Source organism: Muntiacus reevesi, chromosome 3 (genome assembly GCF_963930625.1).
Source record: "Muntiacus reevesi chromosome 3, mMunRee1.1, whole genome shotgun sequence".
Classification (NCBI taxonomy): domain Eukaryota; kingdom Metazoa; phylum Chordata; class Mammalia; order Artiodactyla; family Cervidae; genus Muntiacus; species Muntiacus reevesi.
The window spans coordinates 236,021,711-236,043,464 of NC_089251.1; the positions used below are offsets into that span (position 1 = coordinate 236,021,711).

The 21,754-nt window shown below is 35.7% G+C and overlaps 1 protein-coding gene across 3 annotated transcripts in view; it reads left to right on the forward strand.

Moving 5' to 3' along the window:
* Window positions 1–21,754, forward strand: part of SLC4A10 (solute carrier family 4 member 10) — a 225,745-nt gene that overhangs the window by 38,083 nt on the left and 165,908 nt on the right. For all 3 annotated transcript variants that reach the window (XM_065927869.1, XM_065927870.1, XM_065927871.1), the window contains one exon: window positions 18,144–18,290. In XM_065927869.1, the coding sequence (XP_065783941.1) occupies window positions 18,144–18,290 (147 nt within the window). The remainder of the gene's footprint in view (window positions 1–18,143; window positions 18,291–21,754) is intronic.

Here is a 21,754-nt window from a genome sequence, read left to right on the forward strand (position 1 = left end):
CAGGCTCGTTTGTCCATGGAATTCTCCAGGCAAGAATACTGGAGTGGGTTGCCATGTCCTCCTCCAGGGCCTTTTCTGACTCAGGGATTGTACCCATATCTCTTATGTCTCCTGGACTGGCAGGTGGGTTCTTTACCACTAGCGCCACCTGGAAACCCCTCTCTGTGTTATACACATCTATACTTTTATCACACATTTTATAATTTTATACACATTTATAATTTTATTTTATATTATATTTTCTTGGCTTCCAAAATCACTGCAGATGGTGACTACAGCCATGAAATTAAAAGACACTTGCTCCTTGTAAGAAAAGCTATGACACATTGAAACTTGTATATTATCATATGTGAAATAGATCGCCAGTTCAGGTTCAATGCATGAGACAGGGTGCTCAGGGCTGGTGCACTGGGATGACCCTGAGGGATGGACTGGGAAGGGAGGTGGGAGGGGGTTTCAGGATGGGGAACACATGTACACCCATGGCTGATTCATGTCAATGTATGGCAAAAATCACTACAATATTGTAAAGTAATTAGCCTCCAATTAAATTAACTTTTTAAAAAAAGAAAAGCTATGACAAACCTAGACAGCGTATTAAAAAGCTGAGACATTACTTTGCCAACAATGGTCCGTCTAGTCAAAGCTATGGTTGTTGCAGTAGTCATGTATGGATGCTAGAGTTGGACTGTAAGGAAAGCTAAATGCCAAATAATTGATGCTTTTGAACTGTGGTGTTGGAGAAGACTCTTGAGAGTCCCTTGAACTGCAAAGAGATCCAACCAGATCATCCTAAAGGAAATCAGTTCTGAATATTCATTGGAAGGACTGATGTTGAGGCTGAAACTCCAATACTTTGGCCACCTGATGTGAAGAATTGACTCATTGGAAAAGACCCTGATGCTGGGAAAGATTGAAGGCAGGAGAAGAAGAGGATAACAGAGGAGAAGAGTATAACAGAGGATAAGTTGGTTGGATGGCATCACCTACTTGGTGGACATAAGTTTGAGAAAACTCTGGGCGTTGATGATGGACAGGGAAGCCTGGTGTGCTGCAGTCCACGGGATCACAAGGAGTCAGACACGACTGAGTGACTGAACTGAACTGATACTTTTATCAGTGCTATTAATAGTATCACTGGAACCTTAATAGAATTAATTCCATTTTGTGTACCAGTATTCTGAGGTTGCTTTTTGGAATGCGCTTTTATATTTCCTTCTGGTGACAATACCCCATTCTACCACTCCACTTTCCTAGTCTACCTAGTCATCCCTATTACTCTTATTAGTTTGTCAGGACTGCTGAAAGCATAATGAAAATATCTAATTATTTTTTCTTTCCTTCTCTATCTTCTCTACCCCTATATCATCTCTATCCCAACTGAGATCTTCAGTTGGGAAGATAATACACAAAATCAAAATGATAGAAAGCATGACTAATAGAAAATAAAAATTTGATTTTCTGCTGGTAAATTAAGCTTTTGTCTTGTCTCTGCAGCAAGAATATTATGAATATCCTTTTTGTTGAAGTTTAGTTGATTTACAATATTATATTTACTTCAGATTATAGTATAAATATTTTTATAGATTATACTCCATTTAACATTATTACAAAATGGATGCCATATTTTCCTGTGCTGTACAGTATAGCCTTGTTGTTTATCTACTTTATACGTAGCAGTTTGTATCTCCTAATCCTCTACCACTAGCTTGTTGCTCCCCCTTCCCTCTCCCTGATGGTGGCAACTATTTTATCCTCTTTATCTGTGAATCTGTTCTGTTTTGTTATATACATTCATCTTACTTTTTAGATTCCACATATAAGTGATAACATAGAGTATTGTCTTTCTCTGAGTTCTTTCACTAAGCATAATGTTTTCTAGGTTCATGAATCCAAATGCAAAACTTCATTCCTTCTAAGGCTGAGTAATATTTCATTATGTATTATACACTGTATATTATATATAATGACTTTAAGATTATACAAAATGCCTTAACTATTAATATTCTTTTTGACCTTTCAAAGCTGCTTCTAAATTATCTTTGGAGCATTTGTGAATAACATATTACAGTCTTATTACCAAAAGGATTTATAATATCTAGCTAAATTATTTAGAATTATACCTATTTTTCCCTTGCATAACTCAATTTTTTCTTATAATAATAAATTGTTATTGTTTAACAGGATGACAGTAGAGTGGGAAAACGTTTTTGGATACTCTAAAGAAAATGGTAGTAATGGTAGTAATGATCATGAACATGAAAGTCATGTTTACTAAGTTGAAATAATGATTGCTTCTCTCATGCTATCTCACTTTGATTTTCTCTTAAGGTTTATTAACATGCATTCTATCTATTAAAAAGGTGCTCTTAATTGCCAACTACAGTGGTCCCCTCTTGTCAGTCCTTCTGAATTCTCAGTTGCTTGTAAAACTTTTGACGACACCTTTGATTTTAGATCTTCCTTCTCTCTTCTCATCTTCCTTCCTGTGACTTCTCAGAGCAGTCCTTCTTGTTATTTTTTCTGTTATATCCACCGGCCCCTCTTAGTCTACTTGACATTTCTGTGTTTATTCCCAAAATTAAAATAGTTTTTACTGTTTTAAAAGTTATTAAAACAATTTTTTAAAACAAAAAATTACTTCAGTTAGAAAAATCCAAGAAATATAAAAAAGTATAAAGAAGGCAAACAAAACAAAACAACAACCCCCAAAACTCACCACTTAGGAGGAAAAATTATTATTTCTGAACAGAATTAATATTATAAACAGAATACAATTTAATTATGTACATAAACAGACATCAGTTCAGTCGCTCAGTCGTGTCCGACTCTTTGTGACCACATGAACTGCAGCATGCCAGGCCTCCCTGTCCATCACCAACTCCCGGAGTTTACCTAAACCCATGTCCATCTAGTCGGTGATGCCATCCAACCATCTCATCCTCATCATCCCCTTCTACTCCTGCCCTTAATCTTTCCCAGCATCAGGGTCTTTTCAAATGAGCCAGCTCTTTGCATCAGGTGGCCAAAGTATTGGAGTTTCAGCTTCAACATCAGTCCTTCCAATGAACACCCAGGACTGATCTCTTTTAGGATGGACTGGTTGGCTCTCCTTGCAGTCCAAGGGACTCTCAAGAGTCTTCTCCAACACCACAGTTCAAAAGCATCAATTCTTCAGCACTCAGCTTTCTTTATAGATCAACTCTCACATCCATACATGACTACTGGAAAAACCATAGCCTTGACTAGATGGACCTTTGTTGGCAAAGTAATGTCTCTACTTTTTAATATGCTGTCTAGGTTGGTCATAACTTTCCTTCCAAGGAGTAAGTGTCTTTTAATTTCATGGCTGCCGTCACCATCTGCATTGATTTTGGAGCCCCCCCAAAATAAAGTCACCCACTGTTTCCACTGTTTCCCCATCTATTTGCCATGAAGTGATGGGCCCGAATGCCATGATCTTAGTTTTCTGAATGTTGAGCTTTAAGCCAACTTTTTCACTCTCCTCTTTCACTTTCATCAACAGGCTCTTTAGATAGCTAAGTTACATGTAAGTGAATTATAGTATAATTCATAATCTTTTAAACCACTCTCTTCATTTAAAAAATCAGCATCATTCCATGTTAATATTGATATTGTCCATTTTAATCAAACTTTGTATTTCATTGCATGATCATATCATGCTTTAATTAACCAGTCCCTTATCAATGGACGTTTTGTTTCTCATTTATCTCTTTTAAACAAAGTTTCAATAAATTATTATATATATATATTTGTTCACTTTACTTTCCTGATGTAATTCTCAGAAGGATCACTGACTCAAAACATTATAGAGTTTAAAAATTTTGATCTATGTTTTATTTTACCCTCCCACTGACATAATGTGAGAGGTTCCATCCGTTTCATATAAGCTTTGTCTATTTTCATCTATCTTTCAACTGTTGGTTTCTCTCTATATATCTCTCCTTGATTTTTTTCATCTTCTTTATTCTCTCTCTGTATAATTCACTTCTTGGAGTGTTATTCACTTCTTGGAATGTAATTTCCACCTATAAAAGCTATAGGAGTCTGTATGGATGTATCCAAAGTGTTCCGTGTGCGTCATACGGACCTTCATACAGTGAATGTGCCTAAAGTAGACACTGAAAAAGATGAATGTTACCAAAGTGAGGTCGTCTTATACAAATATTAGTTGAGGAAAATGCTAAGGGAATACTTAGAACTTAACTGCTAAATAACTGAGTATTTGGAAGACTGGTACATGAAAGATGAATTGTATCATTGTTTTATGTTACTTGGAAATAGTAGAGTTTTGCATGAGGAAAAAAACTAAAGTTTTTAAAATTTCCCTATTGGATACAATTATTTAGAAATGTTTAGTTTTAGCAGTGTTGGGTTAAATTCTTCAACTTCTGTTTACATCACATTTATTTCTGTTTATTTTTCTCATGAAAATGAGAGAATCAGTCAGGTGCTCTCTAAAGAATTTTGCAGCTCTAAATTCTATGATCTTTAAATGAATTTCTAGAGTATGATTTAAAATTTAAATTTCTTGTTAACTTTGCTTAATATTGAAATACTTTGAAATTTTCAGTTGTCTGACTGACAAGAAAAGTTCATTAGTTTTGAATTTGAAAAGGACTACTTGCTCTGTATAAGTGAGTGAAGGTGAAAATCTCTCAGTTATATCTGACTCTGCGACACCATGGACTATGCAGTCCATAGAATTTCCAGACCAGAATACTGGAGGGGGTGGCTTTTCCTTTCTCCAGAGGATCTTCCCAACCTAGGTCTCCTGCATTGCAGGTGGATTCCTTACCAGCTGAGCGACAAGAAAAACCCAAGAATACTGGAGTGTGTAGCTTATTCCTTCTCCAGCAGCTCTTCCTGACCCAGGAATCGAACTGATGTCTCCTGCATTGCAGGCGGATTCTTTACCAACTGAGCTATCAGGGAAGTCCTCTGTGTAAGTGAAGGGTTTAAAAAATATCCTATTAATGATTCACGCTTCTTGAAAACCATGAAAAATTATTCTTTACATTTCTTGAGGAAGAAAGAAATTTGAAGTAGAAAAGATGTGGCAAAATATCATCAAATATAAACTTTTTATGGAAAGGGTATATCTGGCTTTATCATTTTGAGATGTAAAATTAGGTCATATTTGGTTAGCATTGACAGTATATAATAGCTCAGAGGTATAACCTATCTGGATATTCCAAAAGTATGGCATTTCTCCTGGGGTTCTCCTCCCAAGTTCCATAGGGTTACTTAGACTAAATGGTTTAATCAGTCCTTAATATCTCTAACCAGTTGCCACCTTCAGTGAGAATTAATGGGAGTTTAGATTCACTAATTCATTCATTCCTCCAATTCTACTTAATGCCTATTATTAAGTGCTGCCTCAGTGGTAAAGAATCTGCCTGCCAACACAGGAGACGCAGGTTTGATCCCTGGTCAGGAAGATCCCCTGGAGAAGGAAACAGCAATGCATTCCAGTATTCTTGCCTAGGAAATCCATGGACAGAAGAGTCTGCTGGGCTACAGTCCATGCAGTCACAGAAGAGCTGGACCTGACTTGGGAACTAAACAAGAACAAAGATCCTACTCGAGGTAGTAGTGATATAGCAGTGAAAAAAGAGATAAAATATGGACCTTATACACTGGCTATCTCCCTCCTGGTTGATCTCAACAACTGTTTAACTCTAGAAAACTTAATATCTTCTACCACCAAGTAGAAATCTGCTTGTATCCAGGGAGTTGGGGTGATGCAAGTTGCACTGGAGTTTGTGACTACTCACTATTATTTGGAGCAAGGCCCTGTCCACCAAAGTTGTTGATCCTTCCTGGTTTATCTGTACAGGTTAATCCAGTCAGCTACACAACTTCCTCCTCCACATATGTGCATACCAAAATCAGCCTTGAGACTTGAGTGTATACTTCAAGTCTTCCCCACTCAGAGTAGGCTGTCTAGTACCTAAGTGACTTTGTCAGAAAGGTGTTTAGCATCATTCACATGATGGACCTAAAACCATCAATACACACACACACACACACACACACACACACACACACACAGAGTAATCTGGTGGCTGCTGTTGAGTCTGGAAAAGGGTCCAAACTCTCCTCCTATCTATAGAGTTTCCTTTCAACAGAGGATGGAAGTGGGAGGCCACCATGCATTCCTGCTTGTCTTCACAAGGGTACCATACTCCTTCAGAAATGATTTAATGACTTTACATCTCAAAGCAAAAGGATTTGGGTGCAGCTTCTCTTCTTCCTAAAATGCTCTCATGATCCTATATAAATGAGAGGATAAAAATAGATGTCCCCTAACATCACGTTTCACCATCATCTTAGCTCTATGCTTTTATATTGCTCCCCAATTTTTTATTCTCTTTACTTAGAATTGGGTACTTGCTATCCACATAATTACAAAACTACACAAGTGGATCTTTCTAGAAAATGAAGTCAGCCTTATTAAGGTAAATTGATCAGATCACATCTGGGTATAGACAGTTGTCAACAGATTAAAAAAAGGAAGTTCCATCTTTATGTTCCCACTAGGTACCAAGCAGCAGTGTTCTGATAACCCTCCCTCCTCCTCTTCTCTTGGTTACCTCCACAGTCTCAATTTATAGCATTTTCCATTTTTCCCGGCTGCTTTCACATTATTGAAATGTGAGCTTTTAATATGCCAAGTACTGGGAATGAGAACTTGATTATACAGACCTTATTACTACCACTAGAGCCTATCGTAGGCCTTATATACCTGATTATACAATTAGTTATTTAACTGAATTTTTGAAAAATGTTATAAGGAAATATAAGGTGCTATAGAATATATCGGCTTCCCCAGTGGCTCAGTGGTAAAGAGTACATCTGCAATGCAGGGGAGGCCGGAGATAAATGCAAGTTAGATCCCTGGGTTGGGAAGATCCCCTGGAGGAGGGCATGGCAATCCATTCCCGTAGTCTTGGCAGGAAAATCCCATGGACAGAGGAGCCTGGCGGGCTAAAGTCCGTGGGATCTGAGTCAGACACAACTGAAGCGATGGCTCCCACACAGGCATGCATGCATAAAATGTATACTGGCAATGGTATGTGATAAAATTAGATAGATTTGATACATATGATTACATGGTGGCATAAGAGAAAAAAACACAAGCTTTCTTGTAGAAAGCAGTAAAGAAAAAAACAAAAGCTTTCTCTAAGTCTTTTTTGTATCACATGTGCCAGTGTCCCAAAAGTCAAAATAAGTTACATGGCCAAGCCAGGATTCAAGGATTAGAAGAAGAGACTCTACTATTTGATGGGAGAATCTCCTAAAATATTGTGGCCATTAAAAAAAAAAACTGCAACTCTTATTTCCTATTTGTAAACTGCTATGTAGAAATGTTAAAAGTATTTTCCATCTTTGCTTTCAGATGTTTTAATTTTTTCATTCCTTTAGTTTCACAGTTTGAATTCCATCAACTGTCTTCATGGCAATCTTTTTTTCTTCAAAAAGTCTTCAGTTTTTCCAGGCAACCCTTCTATCTTTAATTACCACAATTCTCAGAATGAGCCACTTTCTACATATGCACATGTCTTTCAGATTAATACAAGACAAGACTAAATCTGGAAAATTTTACAGTTTTACCTTTTTGCTCATATCCTACCAATTTCCCTGAAGCAAAGTGTCAAGGCTGTTCAGAAATCATAATTTAGTTAAAATGAGGTTGAGGAGATAGGGAGCATAACCTTGTCTTTTGCATTCATTTTTTAAAGTATCCCAGAACATATGTTGATCTCTTTTGCTTGTAAAATAAAATAGCAAAACATAAATATTTGAAAATAATAGTGAAATTGCAAGTTTTTGTAATTACAAAAATGCATGCTCTATCTCATCTTACTTTTCTCCTGCTGTAACATGCACCTCACATTATCCCCCAAAAGTGGTCTTCTATTTTTGTGTGAATTATCTTGTTTTTCTTGATTTCCTACTCCTCCATTTCCCATTCCCTATTTTAATACTCAAGTTCTTCTCCATGAAACTTTCCTTGATTGCTCGGGTTACCTTTGATTTCACTCTGTTATGAATTCCTACAGCATTTAATGCTTGATACAACACAAGAACATTAGGTTTAATACAGATTCTTTTTCTACTTTTTATTTGTATCATTGCTTGCTATTTTGTTTTCTGGCATTTGATTTTTTAGCAATTGGATGACTTTTTTTTTTTTTAAGTGCAGGGATTATATCCTATAAACGTTTCTTATTATTCCTGTTTCTTGACTGATTTTGATTAGATTCCCTTTGAGCACCCTAAACATCCAACATCAAGTTGTCTTACAATCTATCAAAATGGGAAATTCTCTGTTTTTTTCTTAGAAAATAGATGTTATTAGGATTCATTCATTTATTCAAGAAATATTGTGGCTTATTATCCTCCAAGATAAAAGCTAACATTGATATCTTAAGGTACAAAGTAATTTAGTTTTTATGTTTTGCTCAAGATAGTTTTATAAATATAAGCAATAGTATATTTTAAAATATTCCACAGTATCTTCTAAACTAGTAAACCTCAAACTGTGATTTCTTTGATGAACAACTTTAGCACTTTCAAGATTTTCATTTTCTATATAGAATAGTCAGAGTCACATGGTCTTTTGTTTTGTAATCATTACATATATGGTCCTAGTGTCAGGTGACTATGACCAGCATTGGTGTGACTTTTTAATTCTTTCAGCAAAATAGCACAAGAAGCAACAGTACAGTAAGTAGCCTAATAGTATCTCTCCGCACTGTACACACACACGCGCTCACTTAACACCCTCTTGGTTTCTTTTCTTTCTCTCTGTAGCTCTAACCTCAGAAGAGGATTTCTGTTGGGCTGAGAGCTCTTTGATATGTTATGATAAGTGATGCCTTGTTGCGTTTTCTGATTCTGTTAGAGTATCCATGGAATTAGAGATCACATGCTTATTCAGCTTAATGTACTTGACCTTTTCCCATGATTGACACGTCTAAATAAATGGCTGTAGCAACTCAGTAATTATGCACCAGCTGTGTTATATTCATTTCACGGAAAAAACACACAGTTCTCTTCAAGAGTAGATAGCTTGACCCCTTTCTTGCCAGCTAAATAAAGCAGAGTGGTTAATTACTATTATTATGAATCATAGTAGGATTCCTTTCCATCCCGAAATGCATCTCTTTTCTCAAAGCATTTTGTAAACACTCAGTATACTATGACCACAGACACATAAAGTGTTGTTTCAGTACTGGTATTTCTTACATAATGAAAATATTTACAATAATTCTGAACCTGCTCGATAAGATAGTTCCACACAACATAAGGGTCAGAAATCCAGGATTTGTTAACAAGATTTTGTGTTCAGAAAGCAGTATTACCTTTAATGAACCCTTTGTTTTTCTAATGGGGAAACTATTTTCCCTCAACTGACATGCAAGTAAATTTCAAATAAATTCTTTTGTTCAGTGCTTATTTCTTTTAATAGCAGTGTTGCATTCTCACTTCTTTAAAATATGTTCATATCTAAATAATTGGCATTTTTATTAATTTGGTTTTTTTTAACATTATGTAAAGTTAATTCTTATTGACCATCTTGATGAATTTAAGAAATGCTCATTGGAAACAATTCCTTTTTTAAATAAAATTCTGGACTTCATCATAAAATAAAAATTGTTCTGTATCTAATCTTGAAAAATAATTCCAGTTATGTTTAATAAGTCATTTCAAAACCATATAATTTATCACTAAGTTTCTTGAATTCTTTATCTTCTTCAGTGGTGTCTATTAAATTTTGGATATAATAATGTAGAAAAATTTTATGATAATATTAACCTGGAAATGTTACTTGTATATGTTTTTCTACAGAGTCTAAGGTGTTTCTCTAATTTCTTAGGCCAGGCTTTATATAGTTAGGATTAGAAAAGTTGTCAATATATCAAAAAGCTGGAAGACAATGAAATAAGACAGAAAATTTGTCTTCATCTTTCTTTAAGCTATTGAGAGTGAGTAGCCTGAAGCGGGAAGGAAGCTAACCCAAGTGTCTACCATTTGATAGGCAACATGGTGAATCTTTTATACCAGTTATATTATCTCATATAATCTTTGTAGAAAATCTCCTAAACCTATTGATAAATTTTTAATACATATATTATTTAATTCATCCTAAAATCAAGCACAGCGTTTCTGTATCGAAGGATTTTTTTATTTAACAGCTGTAACCACATTTGTTCTTTATACCCCGTTCTTCCCCTTCAGCATAATGAGATGAGAACCAGATGGTACTGTGCATAGAGGGGGAGACCCAAAATTATGAATCTGGAAATTTATATAGAAACTACTGTATAACAGTCTTTTTCCACCTTGAGAGGCAGATAAATCTTTTATACCTTATGTAAACAAATCTCAGGGAAGATAAGGGGAAGGTCCCCAGTGTAAACCCTTTGGAATACAAACCAATAGCTCTGGGACTTTTATTATCTTTTGAAATGTAAACATATAAATCTGTGAGATAAGTGTCTATATCTTTTTGAAGGTCTCTATCTTTTAAGGCAATCTTTAACTTCCAAAGTTTACCCTTTAACCTAGGTTTCAGTTTATTTGGTGTATAAGTCTCTAACCATACAGATAATATTTTCTCTGTTTCATAGCCATGAATTGTGGCAATTTCAGTATTATTGCCCTGAAATTTGTGGCCATAAGCTTCGTTTCTATTCTTAAGTTTTTTAGTGTGTTTAGTAGCATAATGCATCATATGTCTGTTATCTATGTATTTTACTAAAAATATCATCTCTGTGAAAAGATTTATATGTGCAATAAAAATTTTTTAAGCATCAGAAACTATAGTGCACCATTCTAGACACTTGGGATACATCAGTGAACAAATTAGAGATCCCTGCTTTTCTGAAATTTAAAAACTTTCAGAAGAAGCTAGAAATTCAACACTAATCATTTATTATGCTTGTGTAAATAACTTAGTATAGAGAGCTCCTGGGTGGCAGTGAGAATGCCAAGGAAGGCAGTGTGACTGGAGTGAGTGATGGGGAAATCAGCAGGGGAGGCAATGGAAGGGCGGACAGGGATGCGGAAATCTCAGGGGACGTGCGGATCTCAGAGGGCCTCAGAGCGTTGGAGAAACCTTGGCTTTTTCTCTGAGTGAAACAGGTTAAGCAGAAGATTTAGCTGAGGAATGACATAATCTAACCTGTCTTTTAAGAGGGCTACATTAGCTGCTGCATTTAGAACAGATTGTGGGGGTTAAAGGTAGATTCAAGAAGATCTGTCTGGAGGCTAATGCAGTAATTCAGGTTGGGTGTCATGTGACCTGGCCAGAACAGTGAAATGAAATAAAAAACAGACAAATTTTGAATATATTTTGAAAGTTGTCCCAACACATTTTCCAGTGGATTTGATTGTAGGCTTAAGAAGAGAGGTAAAAAATGATTCCAAGGTTTTTGTTCTTCTGAGCAACTTGGAAAATGTTTTATCATTGATTGAGATAGACAAGATTGTGGGGGAGCAGTATATTTGGGGAGTTGGGTTGGGATTGATTAGGAGTTTAGTCGTCAACATGTTGGTCTTGAGATGTCTTTTAGATGTGCAATGGAGGTATCAGGTAAGCAGTTGGATGTGCTAGTTTGGAGTCTGGGAAAGAAGTTTGAGCTGGAGATAGAAAATTGGGAGCTGCTCACATAAGGGTTGTATTGGGGCAGATTGAGGCTTTGTGTGACCTGAAGCTTAAGCAATTTTGAGGATTCTCTAAGAGAAAGAATTCAAAATTTGGATTCAAATTACATACAAAGGTGAATATTTATAATGAGAAAAATCCAAACACTTATTTGGAAACTGATAAGCAGTACAAAATCATAACATTTGGAGAAATGGCATAATATTTTTAGTAACTGCCTGACATACTTATGCTCAATGGACATGAGTTTGAGCAAACTCTGAGAAATAGTAATAGGGAAGCCTGGCGTGTTGTAGTTCATGGAGTTGCAAAGAGTCAGACATGACGTAGTGACTGAACAATGGCAACAACATACATCTGTAATACTTTTCTTCCAACATTCTTGAACTTTAATGTCAAAGATTTTAAAACATTATTTTCTGTTGAAAATATGGAAAGTTAAATCAGTCTTTATCATGATTAATTAAAATTTAATTTTTACTAGTGATAGTCTAGAAAGATTTCTTTTTACAACTTATTTATAATTTTATGAAAATTTTCAGGGTTGTCTTAAAGTTTAAAATTTCTTTGAAGTTTCTTGCATATATAACCTGAAAGATTTAGAATAATTTCCCAAAGACTAACTCTGTGCAATTGAAACCATGCTTCTTTTCCACTGCCCACATGCTTCCAATACTAGGCAGATTATGATACCTTTGCGTATTATGACACCATTTCAGCCCTGAACATTCGTGTCAAAATGTAGCACAATGAGTACTAGGCCACTGGAAACTATTCCTACTTTAGGATAGTTGGGATAGCTAACTAATAATTTACTCACACCTGGAAGTGATTATGAATCACATAAATATGTTCCTTTAAACCCAACCTAAATGTATCTCCAACTCTATTTCCTCTTGTTAGTGTTGTTTAGTTGCTAAGCCATGTCCAGCTCTTTTTGTAGCCCCATGGACTGTAGCCTGTCAGGCTCCTCCATCTGTGGGATTTCCCAAGCAAGAAGACTGGAGTGGGTTGCCATGTCCTTCTGGGGATCTTCCCTACTAGGGACTGAACCCACGCCTCCTGCATTGGCGCATGGATTCTTCCCCACTCAGCCACCAGGGAAGCCCCTATTTCCTCTTAGTTTCCCCAAAATGTTTCCAGATACACAATGCCCCCCCCCCATTGTGAAGGTATTTTATATTACAAATTTTCCGAAAATATATGACCATGAGAACACAATTTTTTAAAAAATTAAAAGACTTTACTTTTCAGAGCAGTTTTAGGTTTGGGGAGATTATACAGAAAATACAGAGTTCCCGTATGCTCTTTCTCTCCTCTGCACATAGTTTTCCTATTATTAACATTTTGCATTAGTGCAGTACATTTGTTACAAATGATAAACCAATATTAATATATTATTATTAACTAAACCCCATAGTTGACATTTGGATTTACTGTTTGTTTTGTGTATTTCTGTGGGTTTTGGCAAGTGTACAGTGTTACATACACATCATTACAGTATCATCCAGGATAGTGTTGCTTCTGTAAAAATGCCTGATACTCCACCTCTTCACCCCTAAATCCCACTCCCGGAACTCCTGGAATCTCTGACATTTTTAACTGTCTCTATGGTTTTACTATTTCCAGAATGTCATATACAGGTTAACGTCTTAGCGTATGTTGCCTTTTCACTGACTTCTTTCACACAGCAATGTGAATTTAAGTTTCCTCTGTGTCTTTGTTGTTGATGATACTCCATTGCATGGATGTACCACAGTTTGTTTATTCATTCACCTAGTAAAGGACATCTTGGTTGTTTCCCAGTTTTTGATGATTATAAATAAAGCTGCTATAACAATTTGTGTGCGTGCTTTTGCGTTGGCATTAGTTTTCAACTCATGGTATAAAATGGCTAGTGAGTAAATTAGCACTGAGATTAAGATCTACACACAGACCTTACAACTTTCACAAAAATTAACCTAAAATGGATCATTTACCTAAATATAAACCAAAATTATACAACTTCTATAAGATAACATAGGAGAAAATCTAGGTGACCTTGAGCTTGGAGGTGACTTCTAATATGCAACAACAAAAAGCACAATCCATGAAAGAATTTTGATAAATTAGACTTCTTTAAAATGAAAACTTCTACTTTGTGAAAGACACTGTTACAGGATTGAAAAGACAAGCTGCAGACAGGAGAATACACTTGCAGAAGATAACCGATAAAGGACTGTTACCCCAAATATACAAAAAAAACTCTTAAAATTCAACAATAAGAAAATAATCCAATTACAAAATAGGAAAGAATCTGAAGAGAAATCTCAGCCGAGAAGATAGATAGATGGTAAATAAGCATATAAAAAGATGCTCAGCATCATATGTCATTAGGGAATTGCAAGTTAAAGCAATGTGATACCATTACACATCTATTAGAATGGCTAAAATCCAAAACATTGACATCATCAAATGTTGGCAAGGAAGTGGTGCAACAGGATCTCCCGTTCTTTGCTCACTGGAATGCAAAATGGTACAACTACTTTGGAATATAGCCTGGTAGTTTCTAACGAAGGTAAACTTAAGCTTAACATATAATCCATCAATTACACTAATAGTGAAAAAAACAAATGAGTCTTTTCTTTTTAACCAGCCCTGTAGGATTCTGTGTCAGGAAATTCTTTCAGAGTGTTCTCTCTTTTCTGAACTAAAGACATTAGTTCAGCTCTGTGTCTTGGCGTCCTCTTCTTATCTGAATATATTTGGATATAGTTTCAGATTGTTTATTTCAGCCTTGACTTGGCAACTTCTTAGGACGTTACTTCTGGCAATTGACCATGATATTCACATTCTATAAACAAAGGCAATATTTATTACATTCAAACATGCCCTCTGGACTGGCTGATTAGGTCCACGATTCTCCTTATCTTTGTCTGGTAATCAGTTCAGTTCAGTTCAGTTCAGTTCAGTTCAGTTGCTCAGTCGTGTCCAGCTCTTTGCAACGCCATAGACTGTCTGGTAATGGCTTTCTTAATTAACAATTGTTGGAGAAGGAAATGGCAACCCCCTCCAGTACTCTTGCCTGGAAAATCCCATGGACCGAGAAGCCTGGTAGGCTACAGTCCTTGGGGTCACGAAGGGTCGGACATGACTGAAGCAACTTAGCGGCAGCAGCAGCAGCAGCAATTAACAATTGTTAGAAACCTTTACAACCTTTAAGGCTTAGCTCTAGGAAATGGTCACTGTCTAAACTTACACAACTTTTATTTATTTCCCTATCCACTGAAACTGCTCTCAAGAAAGGTACAGATAAACATTAATTTCCAACTGTAATAGCTAATTTTTAGTCAATTTTGTTTGACTCCTTTATAGCATATAATTTCTTAAAACTCCTTTTCTTTGGTTTCTTTTAAAATGTTTAAAATTGTGAGCTGAAGCATACATATGGAAAAGTGCATAAAGCTTATGTACAAAGTTTAACAAATATTTTTAAACCAAAAACTTGTATCATGAAACAGAACATTTTTAGCACCCCAGAAGCTTTTCATGTGGTTAGAAGCAGGTGTTTAATCTCCCATGTTTAATTTAATTGGAAATTCATGTCTTCATTTTCTTAAATTGTTTCTTAAATCTTTGATTTTTTTCTGTTAACTATTCGGTGTTTTATGCAAGTATCAATCTTTGTTGCTTTATACCTTCTCCATAGTTAATAGCCTTCAACTTACTAGAGCAGAGGATTACAATGTAGTGATGTCCAAGTAATTCAAAATTATTAATGTTAAATGCCAATGTTTGTGACTTATTTTAAATATTTAACTTTGTGGTATGTCCTGTTACCTTGTAAGTTCTCCTTCCTAGAGCTTCCTCAAAAGGTTTTTTGTTATTTTCTTTTTAATTAATTCATTAAATTTTTATTTTTATATGTTTTAAAGGTTACAGTCCATTTATAGTTATTACAAAATATTGGCTATATTCCCTGTGTTGTCCAATACATCTTTTAGCCTGTCTTATGTCCAATAGTTTGTACCTTCCACTCCCTCTCTTCTATATTCCCCCCCACCATTGGTAACTGCTAGCTTGTTCTCTATATCTGTGAATCTGCTTCTTTTTAAATTGTATTCACTAGTTTATTGTATTTTAGCTTCCGCATTTAAGAGATATCTTACAGTATTTGTCTTTCTCTGTCTGACTTATTTCACTTAGCACAACGCCTTCCAGATTCATCCATGTTGTTGCAAATGGCAAAATTTCATTCTTTTTTAGTGGCTAAGTAGTATTTAATTGTGTGTGAGTATATATATATATATATATATATATATATATATACACACACAGGGCTTCTCTGATGACTCAGTGATAAGAAATTAACCTGTAATATAGGAGATGCATGAAAGGAGTATTTGATCCCTTAGTCAGGAAGATCCCCTGGAGGAGGACATGGAAACCCACTCCAGTATTCTTGCTTGGAGAATTCCATGGACAGAGGAGCCTAGCAAGCTACAGTCCATAGGGTTGGAAAGAATTGGACATGACTGAAGTGATTGAACACACACACACACACACAGATATATATCATACCTTTATCCATTCATCTGCTGATGGATACAGGTTGCTTCCGTATCTTGGCAATTGTAAATAATGCTGGTTATTTTTCTTTAAAGTTTTTCTATGTATATTTTAGATTATTCCAGTTCAGTTAAAGATGTTGGAAATTTTCAATTTTTTCAGTATATAGATTAAATCACGTCTTTTTGAGGGGGTGAGTTCACATCTTCAAATTGCTTCTAATATATACATTCAGAGCAGTATACCACACTTATCAATGCTAGTTTTTATATAAATTGGAGAAGGCTGAAACCAGCTGATATGTATGAATAAAATAATGTCTTATTTATATTTGTATCCCTGATACCCATCACAATACCATTTAGTAAGTTGTTCATTTCAGTAAACATTTGCTAGGTATCCGTTATATGCTAGGCACTGTGTCAGGTGACAAAGATACAAAATAACTGATACATGGACCTTCCCTAAAGAAGATTCATAAGAAAACAACTTATAAGTAAACAACTACAATCAACTGCTTTGATGTATATGATTAAAACATCAGAGGATCCTAAGGGGAAAAACTGTCATGTATATTTAGACTAAGGGAGTATGAAAAGTTTCATAGATGGCATAATCCTTGAACTGAGATTTGGGAGATGAGTTAGGTATTCATTAGGAAAGACAAAGATATTTCATACAATTGGAGGAACAGTACCAGCATTAAGTGAAAGAGAGACTTGAGAACACCTGGCAATTTAGGAATGAATGGATACATGCTGCCTTATTGTGTGTGTGGCAGAGTGGAAGCCTAGAGAAATAGGCAGATGTCAGCTACTGTTTGGCTTTATAGATACTAAAGGCTTTATCCTTTAGGCAAGAGAAAGCAATCAATGAGTCTAAAACAGGGGAGTTACGTAGTCAGATTTGCATTTTGGGAAAAAATGGCATCAGTATTCAGAATGGCACAAGATTGGAATTAGAAAAGAAAATGCTAAAGAGAATGCTCTAATAGTCCTGGTGAGAGTTGAGGGTCCAAATTAAGACAGTGGCACCAGTGAAATTGAAGAGAGAATGAATTAATGAGATGTAAAGGAGGACCTGGGTACAAACTGGATGTGCTTTGAGATGACTGGACAGATCTTGCATTTACTGAGATAGATGTTGGATAGATGATACCTGGGGGACAAAGTAAAGGATGAGCTCCATGGAATTTAACATGCTTATGGGAAGGATGTCTGGGTAAATATGTCTAATACATGGATGGATAGTTATGTAAGTCTATAGTCTAAGAGAGAATTGGTGTCAAATCCTGGGGATCCCAATCTTGAATGAATAAATACAAGGAGAGCCAGAAAAGGAAACTAATTTGAGCAAAAAAAGAAAAATAAAGGAGGAGGATGACCTAGAGAAAGTTAAATCATAGAGAAGAAAATGGTCAATAGTATCAAGTGCCACATATAGAAACAGTAGAGCCTAAACATTCCACAGGATTTGACATTACTAGGATCTTGGTGAAATCTGTTTTAATTAGAGATAATGATCGTTTCACACACTTAACTGTGAAGGGAAGTGAACTGGTAAAATAACTGGTTAGTTAAGTGCAGGGAGAAAATAGAACAAAAAAATTTTAATGAAAAAAATATAAATTATGGGGAATAGACACAGGGAATTACTGTGATAGTTAATAAAATAATGGTGGTTATAAAATACTGTATAACCAAATACTTAGTATTGTAGATGTTTGATAGACCTGTGTACCAAAGTACAGTGCTAAGCTACAAGGTTAGCACATCATAAATACTCAAGAACCATTTGATGGATTGAATTGTATTGGGTTTCCAGTAACAAGTAAATAATAATCTTCTGTGCCTTGGAATAATCCAAAGCTTAATTTGTGTATTTACTTCTGATAAAGGTCATCGGACACTATTTATTGGCGTTCATGTGCCCCTGGGAGGAAGAAAAAGCCATCGACGTCACAGGCATCGTGGTCATAAACACAGAAAGAGAGACAGAGAGAGAGATTCAGGACTAGAGGATGGAAGGGAGTCACCTTCCTTTGGTAAGAATCTTCCTCTTTGTTTTAATTAAATTTATCATTGTTATATTATACTTGTTTAGACAATCCATAATTAGCAGTAATACTTCATACTCATAAAATTGTTTATACCTTTATAAAAGATGTTGGGCAGATCGGGGAGAAGTGGGAGAGAGAACGTTTAATCTTTTTCTCTTGTGCATCTGTTTTGTGAAGGTGAGAATTAGCTTAGATTTATGATTGAGGAAATACACTTAAGTAGTAGAATTTATTGTATTAATTCTTGATAATTTATACAAATAATAGTGCTTGCTCTAAGTAGTTTGAAAATCCAGATGGAAATGTCTTTATCAAGTTCCCATTTACACTACTGCTGATGCTCTCCAAATTTCACTCTTAAGATGTGAAATTTCTACTATTTTAAATGCTATTCCTTTGAAAGTGTACAGTTGACCTTTGAACAATACAGATTTGAAGTTGGAGTGTCTACTTGTACATGAATTTTTTTTTTCAATAGTAAATACCACAACACTACATTGTTCGTGGTTGGTTGAATCCATGGATATGGAACCAGATATGAGTGACCATAAATTATATATGAATTTTCAACTGGGAGGAAGGTCAGTTCCCCTAATTCTCACATTGTTCATGGGTCAACTGTATACAGAATATCAAAGCACAATGATATGGAAGTTGCTAACAATTCCTGAGTGCCATGAGAGTCTGTGTATTGACATAATTAAGAACTTGACTTTCAGTTGCCTGAGCGTCCCACTTCCTGTGACCTCCTTCACTGCACCTTGTTCACTTACTCACCTGTAGTCACACCTCCTCTGAAGTCACTAATGCATTCATTTTGCTCTCTGACCACAGCTTCTCTCCTTATTTGCTTGTTCAACTACTTGGCCTCTCTCCTTTTTTTCTATCCATGTTACATTTATTTCCTTATTCTACTCTGATTTCATGGCCAATTTTAGCAGTACTTTTGCTAATATTCTAAATTACCTTAGGTTCCCTGTTTTAGTTTTATCCATACCTTCACCTCTACCTTAAAAAGCATATTTATTTTGGGGTTCCTCAATGTGCCTACTTCCTCCGGTAGGCATGCTCTGCCAGATGTGGTCATTCAACAGTCAGATTGTAGCAATTTAAATTCATTACTCAAGTGGGAATTCCCCAGTGGCCCAGTGGTTAGAACTCAGCACTTTCACTGCCAAGCTGGGTTTGATTCATGGTTAGCACAGGTGTGCCCCCCCCCAAAATTGTTACTTACGTGAACCTTCAATACTTTCTACCAATTCTATTTCATTTTTTCAATTTTTGTAATAATTATTTTTCATTCTTCTTCATCCTTCTCTAACGCCTCCTTTTTCACAGTCACTTAGCAGCCACTTTCTACTTCAAAAGGAAAATATGTCACCAGAAAGAATTCCTTCAACTTCCCTCACATAAAGACATAAACATATACTTATATCTGCAACTAAGTTTTTCCCACTTTAACAAAAAGGGAGTTTGCTTTTCAATTATGTTTAATTCCTATTCCCTCCCACCTGGAAACTTATACAATTTATAATCTAGTTGATTTCTTCTTCTCAACTGGATTATTCTTGTCATCCATCCTTCCAGCTGCCTCAAACCCACATTCCCCCATCAGATTGTATTCAAATATGAGATTAAGTTAGCATATGAAGTTTGGGGTAACAATTTTACTTTTAATACTCTATAGGCATTGCTTTATTCAATACCTGGTTTTGCTAAGTGTTGCAGAGAAGTTTTTAGTCTCTATATTTTTTCATTTTAAAAATTTATTTCTTTTAAGCTTGAATGCTTAATAGACAGTTGTTTTTTTTTTTTTTTGCATTCTCTTATTTAAGAAAACTTGCTAAGATAGGCCTAATGGTGAATATATTAAAACGCCTTTATAGTCTGCACATTTTCCTGTCTTTTCTGATTTTGTTCCACTTACTTTGGTCTCTTCTTTGTGAATTATTAATACATCTGTATCTTGGATTTATGATATCTGCTCTTTGTCCTTTTTTTGTAGCTTGAAATTAGTCTCTCTATTCATTTGACGATCTGCAGTATCAGTTCTGCATTTTACTACTTCTATTAGGGATTTTGATTTTGCTGTTGTATTTTTAGTTTTCTTGAGTTAATTTCTTATCTCATCTGATTTTTCTTTACATTTCCTCCTGTCCTTTCCTAGATTTTGGTTTTCCTGCCTGATGAGCTACCCAGGTGGCTCAGATAGTAAAGAATGTGCCTGGAGTGCAGGAAACCCAGGTTTGATCCTTGAATCCGGAAGATCCCCCTGGATAAGGGAATGGCAACCCACTGCAGTATTCTTTTTAAAAAAAAAAATTATTTATTTTAATTTTGGCTGCACTGGGTCTTCCTTGCTTTGTGGCCTTTCTCTAATATAGTGAATGAGGGCTACTCTTCATTGTGGCTCACAGGCTTAATTGCTCTGCAGCATGTGGAATCTTCCTGGACCAGGGATCTAACCTGTGTCCCAGAAGCATTGGCAGGCGTATTCTTAACCACTGGACCATCAGGGAAGTCCCCACTCCAGTATTCTTGCCTGGAGAATCCCATGGACAGAAGAGCCTGATGGGCTACAGTCCATGGGGTCGCAAAGAATGAAACACCACTGAACGACTAACACTTTTCTTGCTTGAGAGCCTGTGTTTTTAGTCATTTGATGGTCTCCATTATTTCTGGACATTTTCTTTTGATTCTGAAGCAGATGATTTTCAGAGGTAATGATCTTCTTTTGGGCCATCAAGATTATTTTGACTTTTCATTGATTTGTAGTATTTTACAGGCTCCCAGATTTTTTTCTTTTTACTTGGCAAAGATATCCATACTATGTATATCCAGGTTTATCCTAAGAGTTCTTAGAGAGACAGGGCCCTCAGTGTGCTGTTTGTCTCCATTGCTGTGTATAGTTATGGGCATTAAACTTCCCTAGATATATTGTACTTATATCAGGGTAGATTGATTGATAGTGGGGAGTATATAAAGAAGAATACTCTGAGTCTCCTACATTAGCATGTTGGAAGGATGGTCATCTCTGATTCAGTGGAGAGTGGAGGTACGAAAGTGTCTCCCACATTTTTAGGGTTTTTTGTTTCATGAAGTGGGGCCTGGGAGTATGATAAAGACAAAGCCGGGTAGATTTCTCTTTCTCCAGCTCCATCTGTGTAGTTAGGAGAGGCTCCCTCCTAAACTCTAAGAATGGAGTATCTGTTGGAATTAGCTTTCATGGTTACTTTGACTTTTCATTCTCTTCTAATATTGGAGAAAATATATTCACATTATCTTAGAAGTGATTTGTAAACAAACAAAAATAAGCTGGTTCCCTCGGCTTCTATCATTTTGTTTTTTTCCTGTGGTTGGATACATTATGTCAGTTTTTCTAGAACAGTGGCTCTCATCTTTAAAACCTAGGAATTTTAAAAACATTTTGATGGCCAAACCCCATACTG